General features: G+C 63.1%; 2 protein-coding genes across 2 annotated transcripts; both read left to right on the forward strand.

Moving 5' to 3' along the window:
- The first annotated feature begins 43 nt into the window (after positions 1-43).
- Positions 44-20,009, forward strand: ITGA2B (integrin subunit alpha 2b). The gene is made up of 29 exons (XM_085210789.1): positions 44-340; positions 1,299-1,429; positions 2,464-2,561; positions 3,785-3,950; positions 4,030-4,079; positions 5,230-5,275; positions 6,499-6,627; positions 6,698-6,745; positions 6,848-6,891; positions 6,974-7,033; positions 7,763-8,102; positions 9,235-9,417; positions 10,492-10,537; positions 10,607-10,711; positions 12,325-12,380; positions 12,451-12,602; positions 13,690-13,812; positions 13,944-14,014; positions 14,084-14,231; positions 14,716-14,802; positions 14,889-14,968; positions 15,085-15,156; positions 15,227-15,329; positions 15,406-15,558; positions 15,629-15,724; positions 17,729-17,842; positions 19,008-19,115; positions 19,191-19,304; positions 19,410-20,009. The coding sequence occupies exons 1-29, from the start codon at positions 78-80 to the stop codon at positions 19,509-19,511; spliced, it is 3,288 nt and encodes a 1,095-aa protein (XP_085066915.1). The 5' UTR covers positions 44-77; the 3' UTR covers positions 19,512-20,009.
- LOC146542568 (uncharacterized) lies at positions 10,729-12,301 on the forward strand (the record flags this gene model as incomplete). The annotated part of the gene is given in 4 exon segments (XM_085210771.1): positions 10,729-11,264; positions 11,521-11,600; positions 11,732-12,189; positions 12,191-12,301. Coding segments are annotated over 4 exon segments (873 nt in total), but the record flags the coding sequence as incomplete, so codon positions are not given.
- Positions 20,010-20,643: the final 634 nt, after the last annotated feature.

The raw sequence follows: 20,643 nt of genomic DNA on the forward strand, positions 1-20,643 counted from the left end.
GACGTGGGGGGGTTGGGGGGGCGGATGGGGGGCGGTCAGCGCTTCCGTCTGAGCGCGGCGATAACGATGGGCGCCGGATGACCCCCCCGGGGCGCCCCGCTGTTCGGCCCCCGCCCGCCGGCTGCCTGCGGGGCACAGCGGGGCTGAGCGCCTGCGGGGCGGCGATGGGATCCGCGCTGCTGCCGGCGGTGGTACCGGTACCGGTACCGGTTCTGCTGCTGATCGGGGCGCTGCGCGGGGCCGCCGGCGTGCAGCTGCTGCACGAACAGCACAGCGCGTATCGCGGGCCCGACGGCAGCTACTTCGGCTTTGCGCTGGACTTCCATGAGGACGGGGGAAGGTGGGGGGTGGGGGGTCGTGGGGAGGGGGTGGGGAGGGGGCGACAGGGGGCAGGGGTGAGGGGGGGCATGGGGGGACGGTGGGGATGTGGGGAAGGGATGAGGGTCATGGGGAAGAGATGGGGGAGATGTGGGGGTCGTGGGGAAGGGCTGGGGGGGTACGGGGGACACGGGGGTCGTGGGGGGGGATGGGGAGGGGGGGGATGAGGGAAATACGGGGAAGGGAGGAGGGGGGAGATCTGGGGGGTGATGGGGATGTGGGGAAGGGATGGGGGGACATGGAGGACACGGGGGTCGCGGGGAAGGGCTGGGGGTCACGGGGGGGATGTGGGGTACGGGGGGATGTGGGTACAGGGGGATGTGGGGTACAGGGGGATGTGGGGTACGGGGGGATGTGGGGTACAGGGGGATGTGGGTACAGGGGGATGTGGGGTACGGGGGGATGTGGGGTACGGGGGGATGTGGGTACAGGGGGATGTGGGTACAGGGGGATGTGGGGTACGGGGGGATGTGGGGTACGGGGGGATGTGGGGTACAGGGGGATGTGGGGTACGGGGGGATGTGGGTACAGGGGGATGTGGGGTACGGGGGGATGTGGGGTACAGGGGGATGTGGGGTACGGGGGGATGTGGGTACAGGGGGATGTGGGGTACGGGGGGATGTGGGGTACGGGGGGATGTGGGTACAGGGGGATGTGGGTACAGGGGGATGTGGGGTACGGGGGGATGTGGGTACGGGGGGATGTGGGGTACAGGGGGATGTGGGGTACGGGGGGATGTGGGGTACGGGGGGATGTGGGGTACAGGGGGATGTGGGTACGGGGGGATGTGGGTACAGGGGGATGTGGGGTACGGGGGGATGTGGGTACGGGGGGATGTGGGTACAGGGGGATGTGGGGTACGGGGGGATGTGGGTACAGGGGGATGTGGGGTACAGGGGGATGTGGGCGCTGCCCCGCAGGGTCGGAGTGGCCGTGGGCGCCCCGCGTGCCAACACCTCGCAGCCCAACGTCACCGAGCCCGGCGCGATCTTCCTCTGCTCCTGGCCGCCGGGACCGGCAGCGTGTCGGCTCGTGGCCATCGACAGCGCGGGTGGGGGGGGCAGCGCGGCACCCAGAGCGCCCCATAGAGCCCCATAGCGCCCCATAGCACCCCATGGCACCCCATAGCGCCCCATAGCACCCCATGGCGCCCCATGGCACCCCATAGCACCCCATGGCACCCCATAGCGCCCCATAGTGCCCCATGGCACCCCATAGCACCCCATGGCACCCCATAGCGCCCCATAGCGCCCCATGGCACCCCATGGCACCCCATAGCGCCCCATAGTGCCCCATGGCACCCCATAGCACCCCATGGCACCCCATAGCGCCCCATAGCGCCCCATGGCACCCCATGGCACCCCATAGCGCCCCATAGTGCCCCATGGCACCCCATAGCACTCCATGGCACCCCATAGCGTCCCATAGCGCCCCATGGCACCCCATGGCATCCCATAGCACCCCATAGCGCCCCATGGCACCCCATATCATCCCATGGCACCCCATGTCACCCCATGTCACCCCATGTCACCCCATGTCACTCTGTCCCCACTGACAGCACTGATGGGTGGGGGTCAGCCCCTGTGTTCCCCTGCCCCATTGGCACTGTGGGTGGGTGGAATCGGGCCCCATGTCGCCCCATATCACCCCAGATCACCCCAGATCACCCCATAGCACCCGTCACCCCATATCATCCTATGTCCGTGGCACTGGAGATGGGTGGGGGTCTGTCCCTGTGTCCCCCTACCTCCCTGACACTGCGGGTGGGAGTTGGGCCCCATATCACCCCATATCAACCCATATCACCCTATGTCACCCCATATCCCCCTATATCACCCCAAATCACCCCATGTCACCCTGTGCCAACCCATAGCACCCCCGTATCACCCCCCTATCATCCTATGTCACCCCTTATCACCCCATATCACCCAAACCACCCCATGTCACCTCGTGTCACCCCATATCACCCCAAATCACCCCACGTCACCCCACATCACCTCGTGTCACCCCACATCACCCCACATCACCCCACATCACCCCCCTGACTGCTGGCAGCGCTTCCCTCCCTTTTCCCCCCACCTTTAGGGGACGAACAGGAGCTCAGCGCTGCCGTGCAGCTGCAGGTGCACAAATCAAGGCAGTGGTTGGGAGCATCGCTGGTCAGCCATGGCGGGAGGCTGCTGGTGGGTGCTGGTGGGTGGGTGCTGGGGGCTGCTGGGGGTGGGTGCTGGAGGGTGCTGGGGGCTGCAGGTAGGTGCTGAGGGCTGTGGGTGCTGGTGGGTGCTGGTGGGTGCTGGGGGCTGCGGATGGGTGCTGATGGGTGCTGGTGGGTGCCGGTGGGTGCTGGGGGCTGCGGGTGGGTGCTGGTGGGTGCTGGGGGCTGCGGGTGGGTGCTGGTGGGTGCTGGGGGCTGCGGATGGGTGCTGATGGGTGCTGGGGGCTGCGGGTGGGTGCTGGTGGGTGCTGGTGGGTGCTGGGGGCTGCAGGTAGGTGCTGAGGGCTGTGGGTGCTGGTGGGTGCTGGTGGGCTTCTGGTGGGTGCCGGTGGGTGCTGGGGGCTGCAGGTGGGTGCTGGTGGGTGCTGGGGGCTGCGGGTGGATGCTGGGGGCTGCTGGTGGGTGCTGGTGGGTGCTGGGGGCTGCTGGTGAGTGCTGGTGGGTGCGGGTGGGTGCTGGTGGGTGCTGGGGGCTACAGGTGGGTGCTGGGGGCTGCGGGTGGGTGCTGGTGGGTGCTGGGGGCTGTGGGTAGGTGCTGAGGGCTGTGGGTGCTGGTGGGTGCCGGTGGGTGCCGATGGGTGCTGGGGGCTGTGGGTAGGTGCTGAGGGCTGTGGGTACTGGTGGGTGCTGGTGGGTGCCGGTGGGTGCTGGTGGGTGCTGGGGGCTGCTGGGGGTGGGTGCTGAGGACTGTGGGTACTGGTGGGTGCTGGTGGGTGCCGGTGGGTGCTGGGGGCTGCTGGGGGTGGGTGCCGGTGGGTGCTGGGGGCTGCTGGGGGTGGGTGCTGAGGACTGTGGGTACTGGTGGGTGCTGGTGGGTGCCGGTGGGTGCCGGTGGGTGCTGGGGGCTGCTGGGGGTGGGTGCTGAGGACTGTGGGTACTGGTGGGTGCCGGTGGGTGCTGGTGGGTGCTGGTGGGTGCCGGTGGGTGCTGGGGGCTGCTGGGGGTGGGTGCCGGTGGGTGCCGGTGGGTGCTGGGGGCTGCTGGTGGGTGCTGGTGGGTGCTGGGGGCTGCTGGTGGGTGCTGGTGGGTGCTGGGGGCTGCTGGTGGGTGCTGGTGGGTGCTGGGGGCTGCTGGTGAGTGCTGGGGGCTGCGGGTGGGTGCCGGTGGGTGCTGGGGGCTGCTGGGTGCCGCGGGTTCCGGGGGCAGCCGGTGTGGCAGCAGGGCGGGCGCCCACCCCGCACGTCCCCGCAGGCCTGCGCCCCGTTGCAGCACTGGAACGCCGTGCGGGGGCACAGGGAGGCGTTCCGCACCCCGGTGGGCGCCTGCTATGCGGGCAGCGCGGGGCTGCGGGACCTGGCCTGGATCTCCCCGTGCCGGGACGTGCGCATGGCCGCCTCGTACCGGAGCACCCAGTATGGTGAGCGGGGGAGGGCTGGGACCCCCGAATGGGGAGAGCCGAGCCGCCCCGCGTTGGGCTGAGCGCGTGGTGCCCGCAGTGCTCGACCAGCGCTACTGCGAGATCGGCTTCAGCGCCGCCGTCACCGCGGTGAGAGCGGGGGGACGTGGGGACGTGGGGGGACATGGGGACATGGGGGGATGTGGGGGATTTGGGGACATGGGGGGGTGTGGGGACATGGGGGGATGTGGGGACATGGGGGGATATGGGGACATGGGGGGATGTGGGGACATGGGGGGATATGGGGAGATTTGGGGACTTGGGGGCACATGGGGACATGGGGGGACATGGGGGATTTGGGGACATGGGGGGTCATGGGGACATGGGGGGACATGGGGGGATTTGGGGACTTGGGGGGACATGGGGACATGGGGGGACATGGGGGATTTGGGGACATGGGGGGACATGGGGGGATTTGGGGACATGGGGGGATTTGGGGACTTGGGGGGACATGGGGGGACATGGGGACATGGGGGGATTTGGGGACATGTGGGGACATGGGGGGATGGGGGGATGTGGGGGATTTGGGGACTTGGGGGGACATGGGGGGATTTGGGGGGACATGGGGACATGGGGGATTTGGGGACATGGGGGGACATGGGGGGACATGGGGGGACATGGGGGGATTTGGGGTGACATGGGGACATGGGGGGACATGGGGGATTTGGGGACATGGGGGGATATGGGGACATGGGGGGATATGGGGACATGGGGGGTCAGGGGGTCATGGGGGGATATGGGGGTAATGGGGTACATGGGGGGGCTATGGGTGCTCCTGGGGGTCTGTGAGGGGCGGCCCTATGGCTGTAGGGATGGGATGGGAGTGGGGCTGCAGGGGGGGGATGTGGGGTGATCCTATGGGGTGATTGGGGCTGGGTAATGGGGTGTCCCTATGGGGCCATCCATGGGGAGACCATGAGGATGTCCCTATGGGGAGCTCCAATGGATGGTACTTGGGATGTCCCTGTGGGGCGCTTTATGGGGTGGGTAATGGGGACATCCCTATGGGGCCATCTGTGGGTGGCTATGAGGAGGTCCCTGTGGGGCGCTCCATGGGGTGGGTAATAGGAATATCCCTATGGGGCCATATGGAGATATTCCTGTGGGGCTCTCCAGGGGGTGGCCATGGGGACGCCCCTATGGGGTGGGTAACGGGACGTCCCTATGGGCGCCCCATGGGCGGTGTTTGGGACGCCCTATGGGGTGGCTGTGGGGCAGCCCGGCACACATCTCCCCACAGGACGGCACGCTGGCGCTGGGTGCTCCGGGGGGGTATTACTTCAGGGGTGAGTGCAGCCCCCCGCCCTGTGACAGCGGGGGACAGCGGGAACAGTGGGTGACAGAGGGTGACACCGTGGGTGTCAATGGGTGACAGTGGGTGACAGTGGGTGACACCGTGGGTGACATAATGGGTGTCAATGGGAGTCACAATGAGTGACACAGTGGGTGACTGTAGGGGACAGTGGGTGTCCATGAGTGACAGCGGGTGACAGTGGGTGACAGTGGGAGTGACAGTGGGTGACACAGTGGGTGTCAGTGGGTGACAGTGGGAGTGACAGTGGGTGACACAGTGGGTGTCAGTGGGTGACAGTGGGTGTCAGTGCGTGAGAATGGTGACACAATGGGTGACAGTGGGTGACACAATGGGTGTCAGTGTGTCGGTGGGTGACAGTGGGTGACACAGCGGGTGACAGAGAAAATGGGTGACACAATGGGTGCCAGTGGGTGACAAAGTGGGGGACAGTGGGTGTCCGTGAGTGTCAACGGGTGTCAGTGAGTGACAGTGGGTGGCAATGGGAGTCACAGGGGGTGACACAGTGGGTGTCAGTGGGTGACAATGGGTGGCACAGTGGGTGACACAGTGGGCATCAATGGGTGACAGTGGGTGACACAATGGGTGACACAATGGGTGACAGTGACAACGGGTGACAGTGACAACGGGTGACAGTGGGAGTCACAATGGGTGACACAATGGGTGACACAGTGGGTGACAGTGGGTGCCACAATGTGTGTCACCATGTGTCACCGTGTGTCGCTGTGTGTCACCGTGTGTCACCATGTGTCACCATGTGTCACCGTGTGTCACCATGTGTCACCATGTGTCGCCGTGTGTCACCGTGTGTCACCGTGTGTCACCATGTGTCACCATGTGTCACCGTGTGTCGCCGTGTGTCGCCGTGTGTCACCGTGTGTCACCATGTGTCACCATGTGTCGCCGTGTGTCCCCGTGTGTCACCGTGTGTCACCATGTGTCACCATGTGTCGCCGTGTGTCGCCGTGTGTCGCCGTGTGTCACCGTGTGTCACCATGTGTCACCGTGTGTCACCGTGTGTCACCATGTGTCACCATGTGTCACCGTGTGTCACCGTGTGTCCCCGTGTGTCACCATGTGTCACCGTGTGTCACCGTGTGTCCCCGTGTGTCACCGTGTGTCACCGTGTGTCACCATGTGTCACCGTGTGTCACCGTGTGTCACCGTGTGTCACCGTGTGTCGCCGTGTGCTGGCAGGGCTGCTGTACGTGGTGGAGCTGACCTCCATCCTGTCCCGTTTCCCCAACTCCTCCCTGCTGTGGCTGCACAGCCCCGGCCGCCCCACAGCGGAGCAGGCGGATCCCGAATACATCGATGGGTACCGGGGTGAGCGGCGCCGCCCCACTGCCGGGGGGAGTCGGGGGGCGGAGGGGTGACCGTGCCCGCGTCCCCTTAGGGTACTCGGTGGCCGTGGGAGAGTTCGACGGCGACCCCAAAACCAAAGGTTTGCTGCCCGGTTTCCCCCCAAACCCCTTCGTCGGGCCGCGGCCCCGCGGCCCCGTGCGCCCCATAACCAGCGGGCGCTCAGGGCCGGGCCGCCCCACAGAGTTCGTGGTGGGGGTCCCCAATAAGAGCAACACGAGGGGCGAGGTGAGCGGGCGCCGCGAGGCGGGGGTGTCTGCAATGGGGCGGCGCCCCGTGGGGTCAGGGACCCACAGCCGCTGTGGGGCAGGTGGAGATCTTCAGTGCGGGGCTGTCGCTGCGCCGGCTGCATGGCATCCCCAGTGAGCAGGTACTGCCCCCATCACTGCCCCATAGCGCCCCATATACTGCCCCATATACTGCCCCATAGCGCCCCATGCACCGTCCCATAGCATCCCATGTACCGCCCCATAGCACCCCATAGCACCACCCCATAGCACCCCATGTACCGCCCCATAGTACCCCATATACTGCCCCATAGCACCCCATGCACCGCCCCATAGCACCCCATGTACCGCCCCATAGCACCCCATAGCACCCCATGCACTGCCCCATAGTGCCCCATAGTGCCCCATGCACCGCCCCATAGCACCCCATGTACCGCCCCATGCACTGCCCCATAGTGCCCCATAGCACCCCATGTACTGCCCCATAGCACCCCATGCATCCCCCCATAGCACCCAATGCACTGCCCCACAGCACCCCATGTACCACCCCACAGCACCCCATAGCGTGGAGCCCTGGTAGCCCCACTACTGCACCTGCGGGGTTATGGGATGATGGGGCCACGGAGTTGTGGGGTTATGGGATGATGGGGCCACGGAGTTGTGGGGTTATGGGATGATGGGGCCACGGAGTTGTGGGGTTATGGGATGATGGGGCCACGGAGTTGCGGGGTTATGGGATGATGGGGCCACGGAGTTGTGGGGTTATGGGATGATGGGGCCACAGAGTTGCGGGGTTATGGGATGATGGGGCCACGGAGTTGTGGGGTTATGGGATGATGGGGCCACAGAGTCGCGGGGTTATGGGATGATGGGGCCACGGAGTCGCGGGGTTACAAGGTTACGGGATCATGAGAGAGCGGAGCTGCGGGGTCCTGGGGCCACGGGGGGCAGCGGAACCGCGGGGTTCTGGGGCTGTGGGGCCACGGCTCCGACGGCGGCGCAGGAGGGACGACGTCCTGGTGGGAGCCCCGCTGTTCGTGGAGCGGCGCGCGGAGGGGAAGCAGCGCGAGGTGGGGCGGCTCTACGCCTACCTGGGGGGCGGCCGGCGGCCGTGGGAGCGACGCCCCCAGACCCTGACGGGCACGGAGCCCTATGGCCGCTTCGCCGCCGCCATCGCCCCGCTGGGGGACCTGGACCTCGACGGCTGCGGCGGTAATGGGGCCCTGCTGAGCCCCCAGCCCCACAGCCCCACAGCCCCCACTGCCCCACAGCCCCCATTGCACCCACTGCCCCCATTGCACCCACAGCCCCCATTGCACCCACTGCCCCACAGCCCCACAGCCCCCATTGCACCCACAGCCCCCATTGCACCCACAGCCCCCATTGCACCCACTGCCCCACAGCCCCACAGCCCCCATTGCACCCACTGCCCCACAGCTCCCATTGCACCCACAGCCCCACAGCCCCCACTGCCCCACAGCCCCCATTGCACCCACAGCCCCACAGCCCCACAGCCCCCCGCTGTCCATCTCCCCATCTCCCACCCAAAGCACTGCTGCTTTCCGTGCCGCCCCATCGCTGCCCTACCCATAACCTCGTCACCCCATAGAACCCCGATGTTCCCTTCCTCCTGTTGTCACCCCATAGCCCTTTGCTGCCCCCCTCCCAGTGCCACCCCAGTGCCACCCACCCATAACCCCATCACCCTCTGACCACCCCATAGCACTCCATGGGCTTTCTGTGCCGCCCCATTGCTGCCTGCCCCATAACCTCATCACCCCATAGAAGCCCAACGTCCCCTTCCACCCACTGCTCTGTCACCCCACAGCCCCCCGCTGCCCCTCCCAGTGCCACCCAACCCATCACCCCATTCCCCACAGCCCCCAACCCCACCCCATAGCCCTCATTACCCCCTCCCAGTGCCACCCACCCATAACCCCATAACCCCACCACCCCCTCACCCACCCCACTGCACTCCATTGCACCTTTCCATGCCGCCCCATTGCTGCCCGACCCATAACCTTGTCACCCCACAGCCCCCCGCTGCCCCTCCCAGTGCCACCCAACCCATCACCCCATCACCCCCCGACCCACCCCATAACACTCCATCATCCTTTTTCAGTGCCCCCCCAGTGCCACAGAACTAAAACCTTGCCACCCCACAGATCTCCAGTGTTCCCTTCCATCCGTTGTCACCCTACAGCCCCCTGCCGTCCCCTCCCAGTGCTCCCCAACCCATCCCCCACCCCCCGCCCCTCTCGCCCCTCCCCACGCCACCCCATTGCCACCCACCGCCCCATTCCCGCCCCTCGGTACCACCCTCGCACTGTCCCCACATCCCCAGACGTGGCGGTGGGTGCCCCGTACGGCGGTGACGATGGCAGTGGGGCCGTGCTCATCTTCCGGGGTCAGCGGGAGGGGCTCAGCCCGACCCCATCGCAGCGCCTCAGCAGCCCCTTCCCCGGCCCTGCCGCCTTCGGCTTCGCTCTCCGTGGTGCCACCGACATCGATGGCAACGGGTACCCAGGTATGGCCATGGGAACCTTAATATGGCCATGGGAACCCTAATATGGCCATGGGCACCCTGATATGGCCATGGGAACCCTAATATGGCCATGGGCACCCTAATATGGCCATGGGTATCCTAATATGGCCATGGGAACCCTAATATGGTATAGGAACCCTAATATGGCCATGGGCACCCTAATATGGCCATGGGTATCCTAATATGGCCATGGGAACCCTAATATGGCCATGGGCACCCTAATATGGCCATGGGCACCCTAATATGGCCATGCGTACCCTAATATGGCCATGGGCACCCTAATATGGCCATGGGTACCCAGGTATGGCCATGGGAACCCTAATATGGCCATGGGCACCCTAATATGGCCATGGGAACCCTAATATGGCCATGGGAACCCTAATATGGCCATGGGTACCCAGGTATGGCCATAGGAACCCTAATATGGCCATGGGAACCCTAATATGGCCATGGGCACCCTAATATGGCCATGGGAACCCAGGTATGGCCATAGGAACCCTAATATGGCCATGGGCACCCTAATATGGCCATGGGCACCCTAATATGGCCATAGGAACCCTAATATGGCCATGGGTACCCTAATATGGCCATAGGAACCCTAATATGGCCATGGGTACCCTAATATGGCCATAGGAACCCTAATATGGCCATGGGAACCCTAATATGGCCATGGGTACCCAGGTATGGCCATAGGTACCCTAATATGGCCATGGGAACCCTAATATGGCCATAGGTACCCTAATATGGCCATGGGAACCCTAATATGGCCATGGGAACCCTAATATGGCCATAGGTACCCTAATATGGCCATGGGAACCCTAATATGGCCATGGGCACCTTAATATGGCCATAGGAACCCTAATATGGCCATGGGAACCCTAATATGGCCATGGGCACCTTAATATGGCCATAGGAACCCTAATATGGCCATGGGCACCCTAATATGGCCATGGGAACCCTAATATGGCCATGGGTACCCAGGTATGGGGCACGGCTGTGCCACCCCAGGGCCACCCATGTGCCACCATGTGTCCCCAACCCCTCTGTGCCCCACAGATCTGCTGGTCGGTGCTTTTGGGGTCTCCAAGGTGGCCGTGTACCGGTGGGTGCTGCCGTGGGGGGCTGGGGGCTCTGCCCCATAGCGATGGGCGCTGATGGCACCGCAATGCAGGGCTCGGCCCGTGGTGGTGGCCCAGGCACAGCTGAACGTCCCCAGCGGGCTGAACCCACAGGTGACAGAGTGCGTCCTGCCGGGGAGTGACAGCAGTGTCACCTGGTGAGAGGGGACACAACTATGGGGACACCGGTACAGGGACACCGCCATGGGGACGCCACTGGGGCACCATCCTGGGAACGCTGCCGTGGGGACATTGCTTTGGGGACAGCGCCGTGGGGACAGCACGGGGACCTCGCAGGGACAGTGCCGTGGGGACGTCACTTTGGGGACAGCACCACGGGGACACCACTGGGGCACCGTCTTGGGGACAGCGCCACAGGGACCCCGCTTTGGGGACACTGTGGGGACATGGCCGTAGGGACACCATTGGGGCACAATCGGGGCACCATCCTGGGGACGCTGCCGTGGGGACACTCTATGGGGGCACCATGGGGACACCGTGGGGACATCGCTTTGTGGACACTGTGGGGACACCGTGGGGACACCAGTTTGGGGATACTTCGGGGATATGGCCATGGGGACACTGCTGTGGGGACACTCCGTGGGAGCACCATGGGGACACGGCCACAGGGACATCACTTTGTGGATGCTGTGGGGACACTGTTGTGGGGACACGATGGGGACATTGTGGGGACATGGGGACACCATTGGGGCACCATTGAGGTATCACTGTGGGGACACTGCCATGGGGACACCAGTTTGGGGACACCATCACTGGGATGCTCTATGGGAATGCCCTGGGGACACGGTCACGGGGACACTGCTGTGGGGACATCATGGGGACAGAACCGTGGGGACACTGTGGGAATATGGCCATGGGGACACTGTCCTGGGGACACATAATGGGGGAACCATGGGGACACAACTTTGGGGTCACCACCACTGGGATGCTCTATGGGGGCACCAAGGAGACACCGCCATTGGGACATTGTGGGGACAGAGCCATGGGGACATCACTTCGGGGACACCACGAGGACACCATGGGATGGTGACATCGGGTGTGGGGCGGTGACACGAGCTGTGGGATGGAGACATGGGGTTTGGGACCGTGACATCAGGTGTGGGATGGTGACATTGGTATGGGATCAGATTTGGGATGGTGACATCGGACACCATGAGGAACAGGGTCATGGGGACACTGCGGGACAGAGCCATGGGGACACCGCTTTGGGGACACCGCCACTGGGGTGCTATATGGGGACAGAGCCATGGGGACACCGCTCTGGGGACACCGCCACTGGGGTGCTATATGGGGACAGAGCCATGGGGACATCGCTTTGGGGACACTGCCACTGGGGTGCTATATGGGGACAGAGCCATGGGGACACTGTGGGGACAACGCCATGGGGACACCGCTCTGGGGACATCGCCACTGGGGTGCTATATGGGGACAGAGCCATGGGGACACTGTGGGGACAACGCCATGGGGACACCGCTCTGGGGACACCGCCACTGGGGCGCTCTGTGGGGGCACCATGGGGACACCGTGGGGACACAGCCACGGGGGACACTTTGGGGACACAGCCATGGGGACGCTGCTGTGGGGACCCTCTACGGGGGCACCGTGGGGACATGGCCATAGGGACATCACTTTGGGGACACCACCACGGGGACACGGTCACGGGGACACTGCGCGGGGCACCATGGGGACAGCCATGGGGACAGCCATGGGGACAGCCATGGGGACACCCCGCACGGCCGTGTCCCCGCAGCTTCCAAGTGCGGCTGTGTGTCTCCGTGTCGGGACGCCGCCTCCCTCACAGCGTCCGTGAGTCCATCGCGACGGGGCGGCTGGGGGGTGACACCGGCACGGTGCTGTCACCACGCTGTCACCTCAGGGCTGATGGCAGAGCTGCAGCTGGACCGCCTGAAGCAGAGGGGACACCGCAGGGTCCTGTTGCTGCGGGGACAGCAGGCGGCGTGGCAGCAGGAGGTGACCTTGGCTCCGGGGACGTCACCGCAGTGCCACGAACTGGCTGCGTACCTGAGGGTATGGCATGGTGACATCGGGTGTGGGGCGGTGACATCAAATAGGGGATGGTGGCGTTGAGTGTGGGATGGTGACACGGGGTGTGGGGTGGTGACACGGGGTTTGGGACAATGACGTTGAGCATGGGATGGCGACATGAAATGTGGGGTGGTGATGTTGAGTATGGGATGGTGACACTGGATGTGGGACAATGACATTGAGTGTGAGATGGTGACATCAGATATGGGATGGTGACGTTGAGTGTAGGACGGTGGCATTGGGTGTGGGGTGGCGACATGAGGTGTGGGGTGGTGACATTAAATGTGGGATGGCTGCACTGAGTATGGGATGGGGACGTTGCGTGTGGGGCGGTGACATTGGATGTGGAGTGACACTGGATATGGGACAGTGACATTGGGTTTGGGACAGTGACATTGAGTACGAGATGGTGGCATTGGGTATGGAACGGTGACACCGGGCTTGGGGTGGTAACACAGGGTTTGGGACAATGACATTGAGTACGAGATGGTGGCATTAAATATGGGATGGTGACACTGGGGGTGGGGTGGTGACACGAGCTGTGGGAGGGTGACATGGGGATTGGGACCATGACATCAGGTGTGGGATGGTGACATTTAGTATGGGATGAGGACATCAGATTTGGGATGGTGACATCGGGTGTGAGACAGTGACTGTGAGTGTGAGCTGGTGACATCGGTTATGGGATGGTGACACTGGATGTGGGACGGGGACACTGGGTTTGGGACAATGACACTGAGTGTGGGACGGGTATGGAATGTCAGGTATGGGACAGTGGCACCGAATTCGGGGTGGTGACACTGAGTATGGGACGGTGACGTTGTGTTTGGGACAGTGACATCAGGTGTTGGGATGGTGACGTTGAGTACGGGATGGGGACAGTGGGTATGAAATGGTGACATCAGGTGTGGGACGGTGGCACTGAATATGGGATGGTGACATCGGGTTTGGGACTGTGATGCTGCTTATGGGACAGTGACATCAGATATGGGGCGGTGACGTCGGTGTGGGGCAGCGACAGCCAACACGAGGCAGTCCACCCCACGGAGTGCCACCGCTGTGTCCCCAGGACGAAGGGGACTTCAGGGACAAACTGAGCCCCATTGTCACCAGCCTCAGCCTGGCGCTGCCGTCCCCGCATCCCCACGGCCTGGGCTTGGTGCTCTATGGGGACACCCACGTGCAGGCGCAGGTAGGGGACAGCGGGGACACGTGGGGCGGAGCCGCCCCTCACCATCCCTCGGGGTGCCCCACACATTGTCCCCACGTCCGCCACGTCCCCGTGTCCATCCCTGGCGATGTCCCCACGCTGTCCCCCCCCAGACCCACATCATCCTGGAGGACTGCGGCGATGACAACGTCTGTGTCCCCGACCTGCGCCTCTCTGCCCACACGTGAGCCCCCCCAGGACCCCCTGCAGCCCCCCACCCCCTCCCCGTTTCCCCCTGACCCGCTGTCCCCAGGCCGGACACACGGCTGCGCATCGGCGATGACAACGCGGTGACACTGAGGGTCGGGGCCACCAACGCGGGGGAGGGGGCTTTCGAGGCCGAGCTGTGGGTGCAGCTCCCGGATGGCAGCTTCTATCAGCGGGCACTGAGTGACACACAGGTGGGTGACAGCGGGGCTGGGACGGGGACACTGGTATGGGGACATTGGTGTGGGGTGGTGACACCGAGTATGGGACAGTGGCATCGGGTATGGGATGGTGACAATGGGTATGGGGCAGTGGCACTGAGTGTGGGGCGGTGACATCGGGTGTGGGGTGGGGACATGGAGTGGTGACACTCAGTATGGGACAGTGACACTGGTTGCGGGGTGGTGACACTGAGTATGGGGCGGTGGCACCAGATATGGGACAATGGCACAGGGTGACAATGGGATGGTGACAATGGGTATGGGGCAGTGGCACTGAGTATGGGGCGGTGACATCGGGTGTGGGGTGGGGACATTGGGTTTGGAATGGTGATGTCAGATATGGGACAGTGACACCGAGTATGGGATGGTGACATTGAATGTGGGATGGTGACATTGGGTTTGGGATGGTGACACTGTGGGGACGTGGTGCCACCCCATGTCACCGCTATGGGGACAGGAGAAGCTGAGCTGCAACCCCAGGAAGGAGAACGGGACCCACGTGGTGGTGTGCGAGATGGGCAACCCCATGAAGGCGGGCACCGAGGTGGGTGGCACTGTCACCTCCTGCGTCCCCTCCTGTCCCCCTGCGTCCCCTCCTATCACCTCGTGTCCCCTCGTGCCGCCCCACAGGTGGCTGTGGCCATGGAGCTGAGTGTCACCGGCTTGGAGGACGCGGGCGATGCCATCACTTTCCATCTGCAGCTCAGGAGGTGACGCCGTCCCCACGCTGTCCCCATGCTGTCCCCACGCTGTCCCCACGCTGTCCCCACGCTGTCCCCGCGCCGTGTCCCCAAATGGTGCTGTGCTCACCCCGCTGTCCCCGCAGCAAGAACAGCCCCACCGTCGCCGCGGCCGTGACCGTCCCTGTGGAAGCGCACGCAGAGATGGAGCTGAGGGGGTGAGGATGAGGGGCTGCGGGGCTGTGGGGCCGGGGGGAGGTGACCCCACACGTCCCCGTGTGCCACCAGCATGTCCCTGCCTGCCACCACGGTGCTGCCCACGGAGTGGCGGAGGGCTGGGGACAGCCGCCGGCCGGAGGACCACGGGGTGCGCGTGGAGCACGTCTACCAGGTAGGGCACGGCATGGGGGGGTGGCGGCGGCACGGCCCCAAAGTGCCGCCGAGTGCCACCCAACGTCACCCCACAGCTGCACAATAAGGGCCCGGCCGCCGTCACCAACGTCACCCTGAGCCTCCGCGTCCCCATCGCCACCGGCGGCCGCACGCTGCTGTACCTCCTGGAGATGGGCACCGAGGGCGGCGTCACCTGCGTGCCACCCCCGGACCTCAACCCCATGCAGGTGACACACGGGGACGAGCGTGGGGACGGCGCGGGTGGCACCGTGCTGAGCGGGCGTCCGTCTGTCCCAGCTGGAGGTGGGCCAACCCACGGAGGAGGAGCAGCGCAATGGGACACGGCGACGGGAGCGCAGGGATGTGGGGGACGAGGAGGAGAGCGTCAGTGTGGTGAGAGGGGACGTGGGGATGGCTGGGGCAGGGGGACGTGTGACGTGTGACGTGTGATGTATGACATGTGACCTGTGACATGACATGTGACGTGTGACGTGTGACGTGACGTGTGACGTGTGACATGTGACGTGTGACATGTGACGTGACATGACGTGTGACGTGTGATGTTTGATTTGACATGTGACGTGTGACGTGTGACATGTGACGTGTGACGTGTGACGTGTGACGTGATGTATGGCGTGTGACATGTGACGTGTGACGTTTGATGTGACATGTGACGTGTGACGTGTGACGTGTGACATGTGACGTGATGTGTGACGTGTGACATGTGACGTGTGACGTGTGACGTGTGACGTGTGACGTGTGACGTGTGACATGTGATGTGATGTGTGACGTGTGACATGTGACGTGTGACGTGTGACGTGTGACGTGTGACGTGTGACGTGTGACATGTGACGTGATGTGTGACGTGTGACGTGTGACGTGTGACGTGTGACGTGTGACATGTGACGTGATGTGTGACGTGTGACATGTGACGTGTGACGTGTGGTGTGTGAAGTGTGACGTGTGACGTGTGACATGTGACGTGATGTGTGACGTGTGACATGTGACGTGTGACGTGTGACGTGTGACGTGTGACATGTGACGTGTGACGTGTGAAGTGTGACGTGATGTGTGACGGGTGACTTGTGACGTGTGACGTGTGACGTGTGACGTGTGAAGTGTGACATGTGACGTGTGACATGTGACGTGATGTGTGACGTGTGACGTGTGACGTGTGACGTGTGACATGTGACGTGTGGTGTGTGACATGTGACATGTGACGTGTGACGTGTGACATGTGACGTGTGATGTGTGACATGTGACATGTGATGTGTGATGTGTGACATGTGACATGTGACGTGTGACGTGTGACATGTGACGTGTGATGTGTGACGTGTGACATGTGACGTGTGACATGTGACATGTGAGTTGTGACGTGTGACGTGTGACGTGTGACGTGTGACATGTGACGTGTGACGTGTGACATGTGACATGTGACATGTGACATGTGACGTGTGAGTGTGACATGTGACGTGTGATGTGTGATGTGTGACATGTGACATGTGACGTGTGACGTGTGACGTGTGACATGTGACGTGTGACGTGTGACGTGTGACATATGTGTGACGTGTGATGTGACGTGTGACGTGTGACGTGTGACGTGTGACATGTGACGTGTGACGTGTGACGTGTGATGTGTGACATATGTGTGACATATGTGTGACGTGTGACGTGTGACGTGTGACATGTGATGACTGTGATCTGTGATGTGTGACGTGTGACGTGTGATCTGTGACGTGTGATGTGTGACATGTGACATGTGACGTGTGATGTGTGACTGTGACGTGTGACGTGTGACGTGTGACGTGTGACGTGTGACGTGTGACATGTGACGTGTGATGTGTGACAGTGTGACGTGTGACGTGTGATGTGTGACTGTGATGTGTGATGTCTGACATGTGATGTGTGTGACGTGTGATGTACTGTGTGTGACGTGTGATGTGTGACGTGTGACGTGTGACGTGTGACGTGTGACATGTGACGTGTGACGTGTGACGTGTGACGTGTGACGTGTGATGTGTGTCATGTAACGTGTGACGTGTGACGTGTGATGTCTGATGTGTGACGTGTGACGTGTGATGTGTAACGTGTGACGTGTGACGTGTGATGACTGATGTGTGACGTGTGACGTGTGACGTGTGACGTGTGATGTGTGACATGTGACGTGTGACGTGTGATGTGACGTGTGACGTGTGACGTGTGTTGTGTAACGTGTGATGTGTGATGTGTGACGTGTGATGTGTGACGTGTGATGTGTGACGTGTGACGTGTGACATGTGACGTGTGACGTGTGACGTGACGTGTGACGTGTGACATGTGACGTGTGCTGTGTGATGTGTGACATGTGACATGACGTGACGTGTGACATGTGACGTGTGACGTGTGCTGTGCCCTCAGGACTGTGGCAATGCCAGCTGTGCAGAGGTGTGGTGCCAGGCGGACAGCATGGCGCAGGGACAGCGCGTGTTGGTGGCCGTCCGTGCGCTGCTCTGGATGGAGACCCTGCAGCTGGTAGCGGCACTGCGCCTCTGCTGTCCCCTCTGTCCCCACGGTGTCCTCATGGTGTCCCCGCGGTGTCACCACCTTGTCCCCATATTGCCCCCATGATGTTTTTATGGTGTCCCCGTGGTGTCACCGTGTGTCTGCATGATGTCCTTGTGGTTTCCTTGTGGTGTCCCCGTGGTGTCCCCATTTTGTCCTGGTGCCCCATTGTGTCACTGTGTGCCTTCATGGCATCACCATCACGTCCCTATGGTGTCCTCACGGTGTCCTTATGGTGTCCCCATGGTGTCATTCTGTGCCCCCATGATGTTATCGTAGTGTCCCCATGGTGTCACTGTGTGCCCTCGTGGTGTCACCGCTGCGTCCCCATGGTGTCCTCGTGGTGTCCCCATGATGTTCTCATAGTATCCTCATGGTGTCCCTATGGTGTCCCCATGGGGTCACCGTGTGTCTCCGTGATGTCCTTGTGGTTTCCTTGTGGTGTCCCCATAGTGTCCCCATAGTGTCCCCACGATGTCATTCTGTGTCCCCATGGTATCAATGTATATCAGTGTGTGTCCCCATGGTGTCAATGTGTGTCCCCATAGTGTCCCCATGATGTGCCCACTGTGTCCTTATAGTGTCCCTATAGTGTCCCTACGGTGTCCCTGTGTGTCCCCACAGTGTCCTCACGGTGACCCCATGCTGTCATTGTGTGTCTCCACAGCGTCCTCATGGTGTCCCTGCAGTGTCACCGTGTCTCCATCATGTCCTTGGGGTGTCCTTGTGCTTTCCTCATGGTGTCCCCATAGTGTCCCTACGGTGTCCTTGTGGTGCCCCATGGTGTCACCACGGTGCCCCCATGCTGTCCTCACAGTGTCCCTATGGTGTCCTCATGGTGTCCCCATGATGTTCCCACAACGTGTTCCCACGGTGTCCTCACAATATTCCCATGTTGTCCCCATGTTGTCCCCATGTTGTCCCCATAGTATCACCACTGTGTCTTCGTGGTGCCCCCTTGGTGTCCTCTTGGTGTCTCAATGGTGTCCCCATGTTGTCCCCTCTGTGTCCCCCATGGTGTCCCCACAGTGGGGCCGTGCCACAGCCTTGGCCATGTGGCAAACACCCTTGGGGACACCATGTGCCCATCCCCACGTGTCCCCCCATATCCCCACATGTCCCCACGTGTCCCCAGCAGGATGACCACCCCCAGCACCTCTCCATCCACTCATGGGGTTCCTTCAACACTTCAGCCATGCCGTACCACATCCGGCCCCGCACGCTGCCCCACGGCACTGCCACGGTACGGTGCTGTCCCTCGGGGTCTCCCGCTGTCCCCGCTGTGGTGGCACTGTCCCTGTGTCCCCCATCCCCCCAGGCTGTCACCGAGGTGCTGCGCTCCCGGCCCGTTGCCGTCCCGGTGTGGTGGGTGGTGCTGGGGGTGCTGGCGGGGCTCCTCCTGCTCGCCCTCCTCGTCCTCCTGATGGGGATGGTGAGTGTTGGGGGGGGGGGGAGGGGACATCGCTGGGGACACCTGGGGACACCCCGCAATGGGGCCCTGATGGGCGGCGTGGGGTCGCATTGTCCCCTCCTGCAGATGGGGTTCTTCAAGAGGATGCGGCCACCGGCGGAGGGGGACATGGGGGAGGGGGCAGCGGGACAGGGCCAGGGCCCGGAGATGGGGGACGGCCAGGGGTAGGGGAGGGGACCCCGCGTCCTGCCCCCCCATGTCCCCCATGTCCCCCATGTCCCGTCCCCACCCCGTGTCCCCAATGTCTATGGGTTCCAGTGTCTCAAGCACCCTACGCCTGCCCCAGCGTCCCCATCCCTGCCCCAGTGTCCCCAACATCTGTGGGTTCTCAATGTCCCCGTCCCTCCCCCAGTGTCCTCAGTGCCCCACTCCTGCCCCAATGTCCCTATAGCCCCCCCCAGCGTTCCTGTCCTATTGTCCTCAACATCTGTGGGTTCCCAGTGTCCCCATAGTCCTGCCCTAATGTCCCCAACCCGCCCCAGTGTCCCCACCATCTATGGGTTCCCAATGTCCCCCTTCCCACCCCAATGTCCCTGTCCCATTGTCCCCAACATCAGTGGGTTCCCAGTGTCCCCATGGCCCCACCCCACTGTCCCCATCCCCCCCAGGTTCCCATTGACCTCCCCCCCGCCCCCACTTCCCCCTCCAATAAATCTCAGCAGTGCACTTGGTGACACTTGGCATCGAGGCGCCCCTATGGGGGGGGGGGAATCCATATAGGGGGTGTCCCTATGGAGGGTCCCTATGGGGCAGATGCCTATGGGGTGTCTCTATGGGGTGTCCTTATTGAAGGGTCCCTATGAGTGTGTCCCCATGGGGGTGACTTTATGGGGGGTCACTATGGGGGGATGCCTACTGGGGTGCCTCTATGGGGGATGCCCCTACTGGGGGGGTCCCTGTGGGGGGGCTGCATGGGGGGATGCCATTGGTGTGTCTCAGTGGGGGTGCCCATACTGGGGGGTGTCTCTATGGGAAAGCCCTACGTGGGGTGCCCTGTGGGGGGGGCCCTATAGGGGCATGACTGTTGGGGTGCGTGTGTGGGGCTGTAATTATGGTGGGGGTCCCTGTGGGGGGGAGTTACTATGGGGGTCACTGGGGGGTGTCCTTAGGGGTGTCCTTATGGGGTGACCCAATGGGGGATTCACTATGGGGGTGTCTCTATGGGGGGTCTCTATGGGGGGAGTTCTTATGGGTGCCCCTCTGGGGGGTCCCTATAGGGAGAGTAGCTATGGGGTGGGGGTGTCCCTATGGGGGGGTCCTTATGTGGGGGGGTCCCAATGGACAGGGTCTCTTTGTGGGG

This window comes from Meleagris gallopavo, chromosome 29, assembly GCF_905368555.1.
Source record: "Meleagris gallopavo chromosome 29, MGAL_WU_HG_1.1, whole genome shotgun sequence".
Lineage (NCBI taxonomy): Eukaryota > Metazoa > Chordata > Aves > Galliformes > Phasianidae > Meleagris > Meleagris gallopavo.

Coding starts and splice junctions, on each gene's coding strand:
- ITGA2B (XM_085210789.1), top strand. CDS start 78: ATGACCCCCCCGGGGCGCCCCGCTGTTCGGCCCCCGCCCGCCGGCTGC. Junction 6,628..6,697: donor ATACATCGATGGGTACCGGG/GTGAGCGGCGCC, acceptor GCGTCCCCTTAG/GGTACTCGGTGGCCGTGGGA. Junction 14,232..14,715: donor GGGCACTGAGTGACACACAG/GTGGGTGACAGC, acceptor CTATGGGGACAG/GAGAAGCTGAGCTGCAACCC.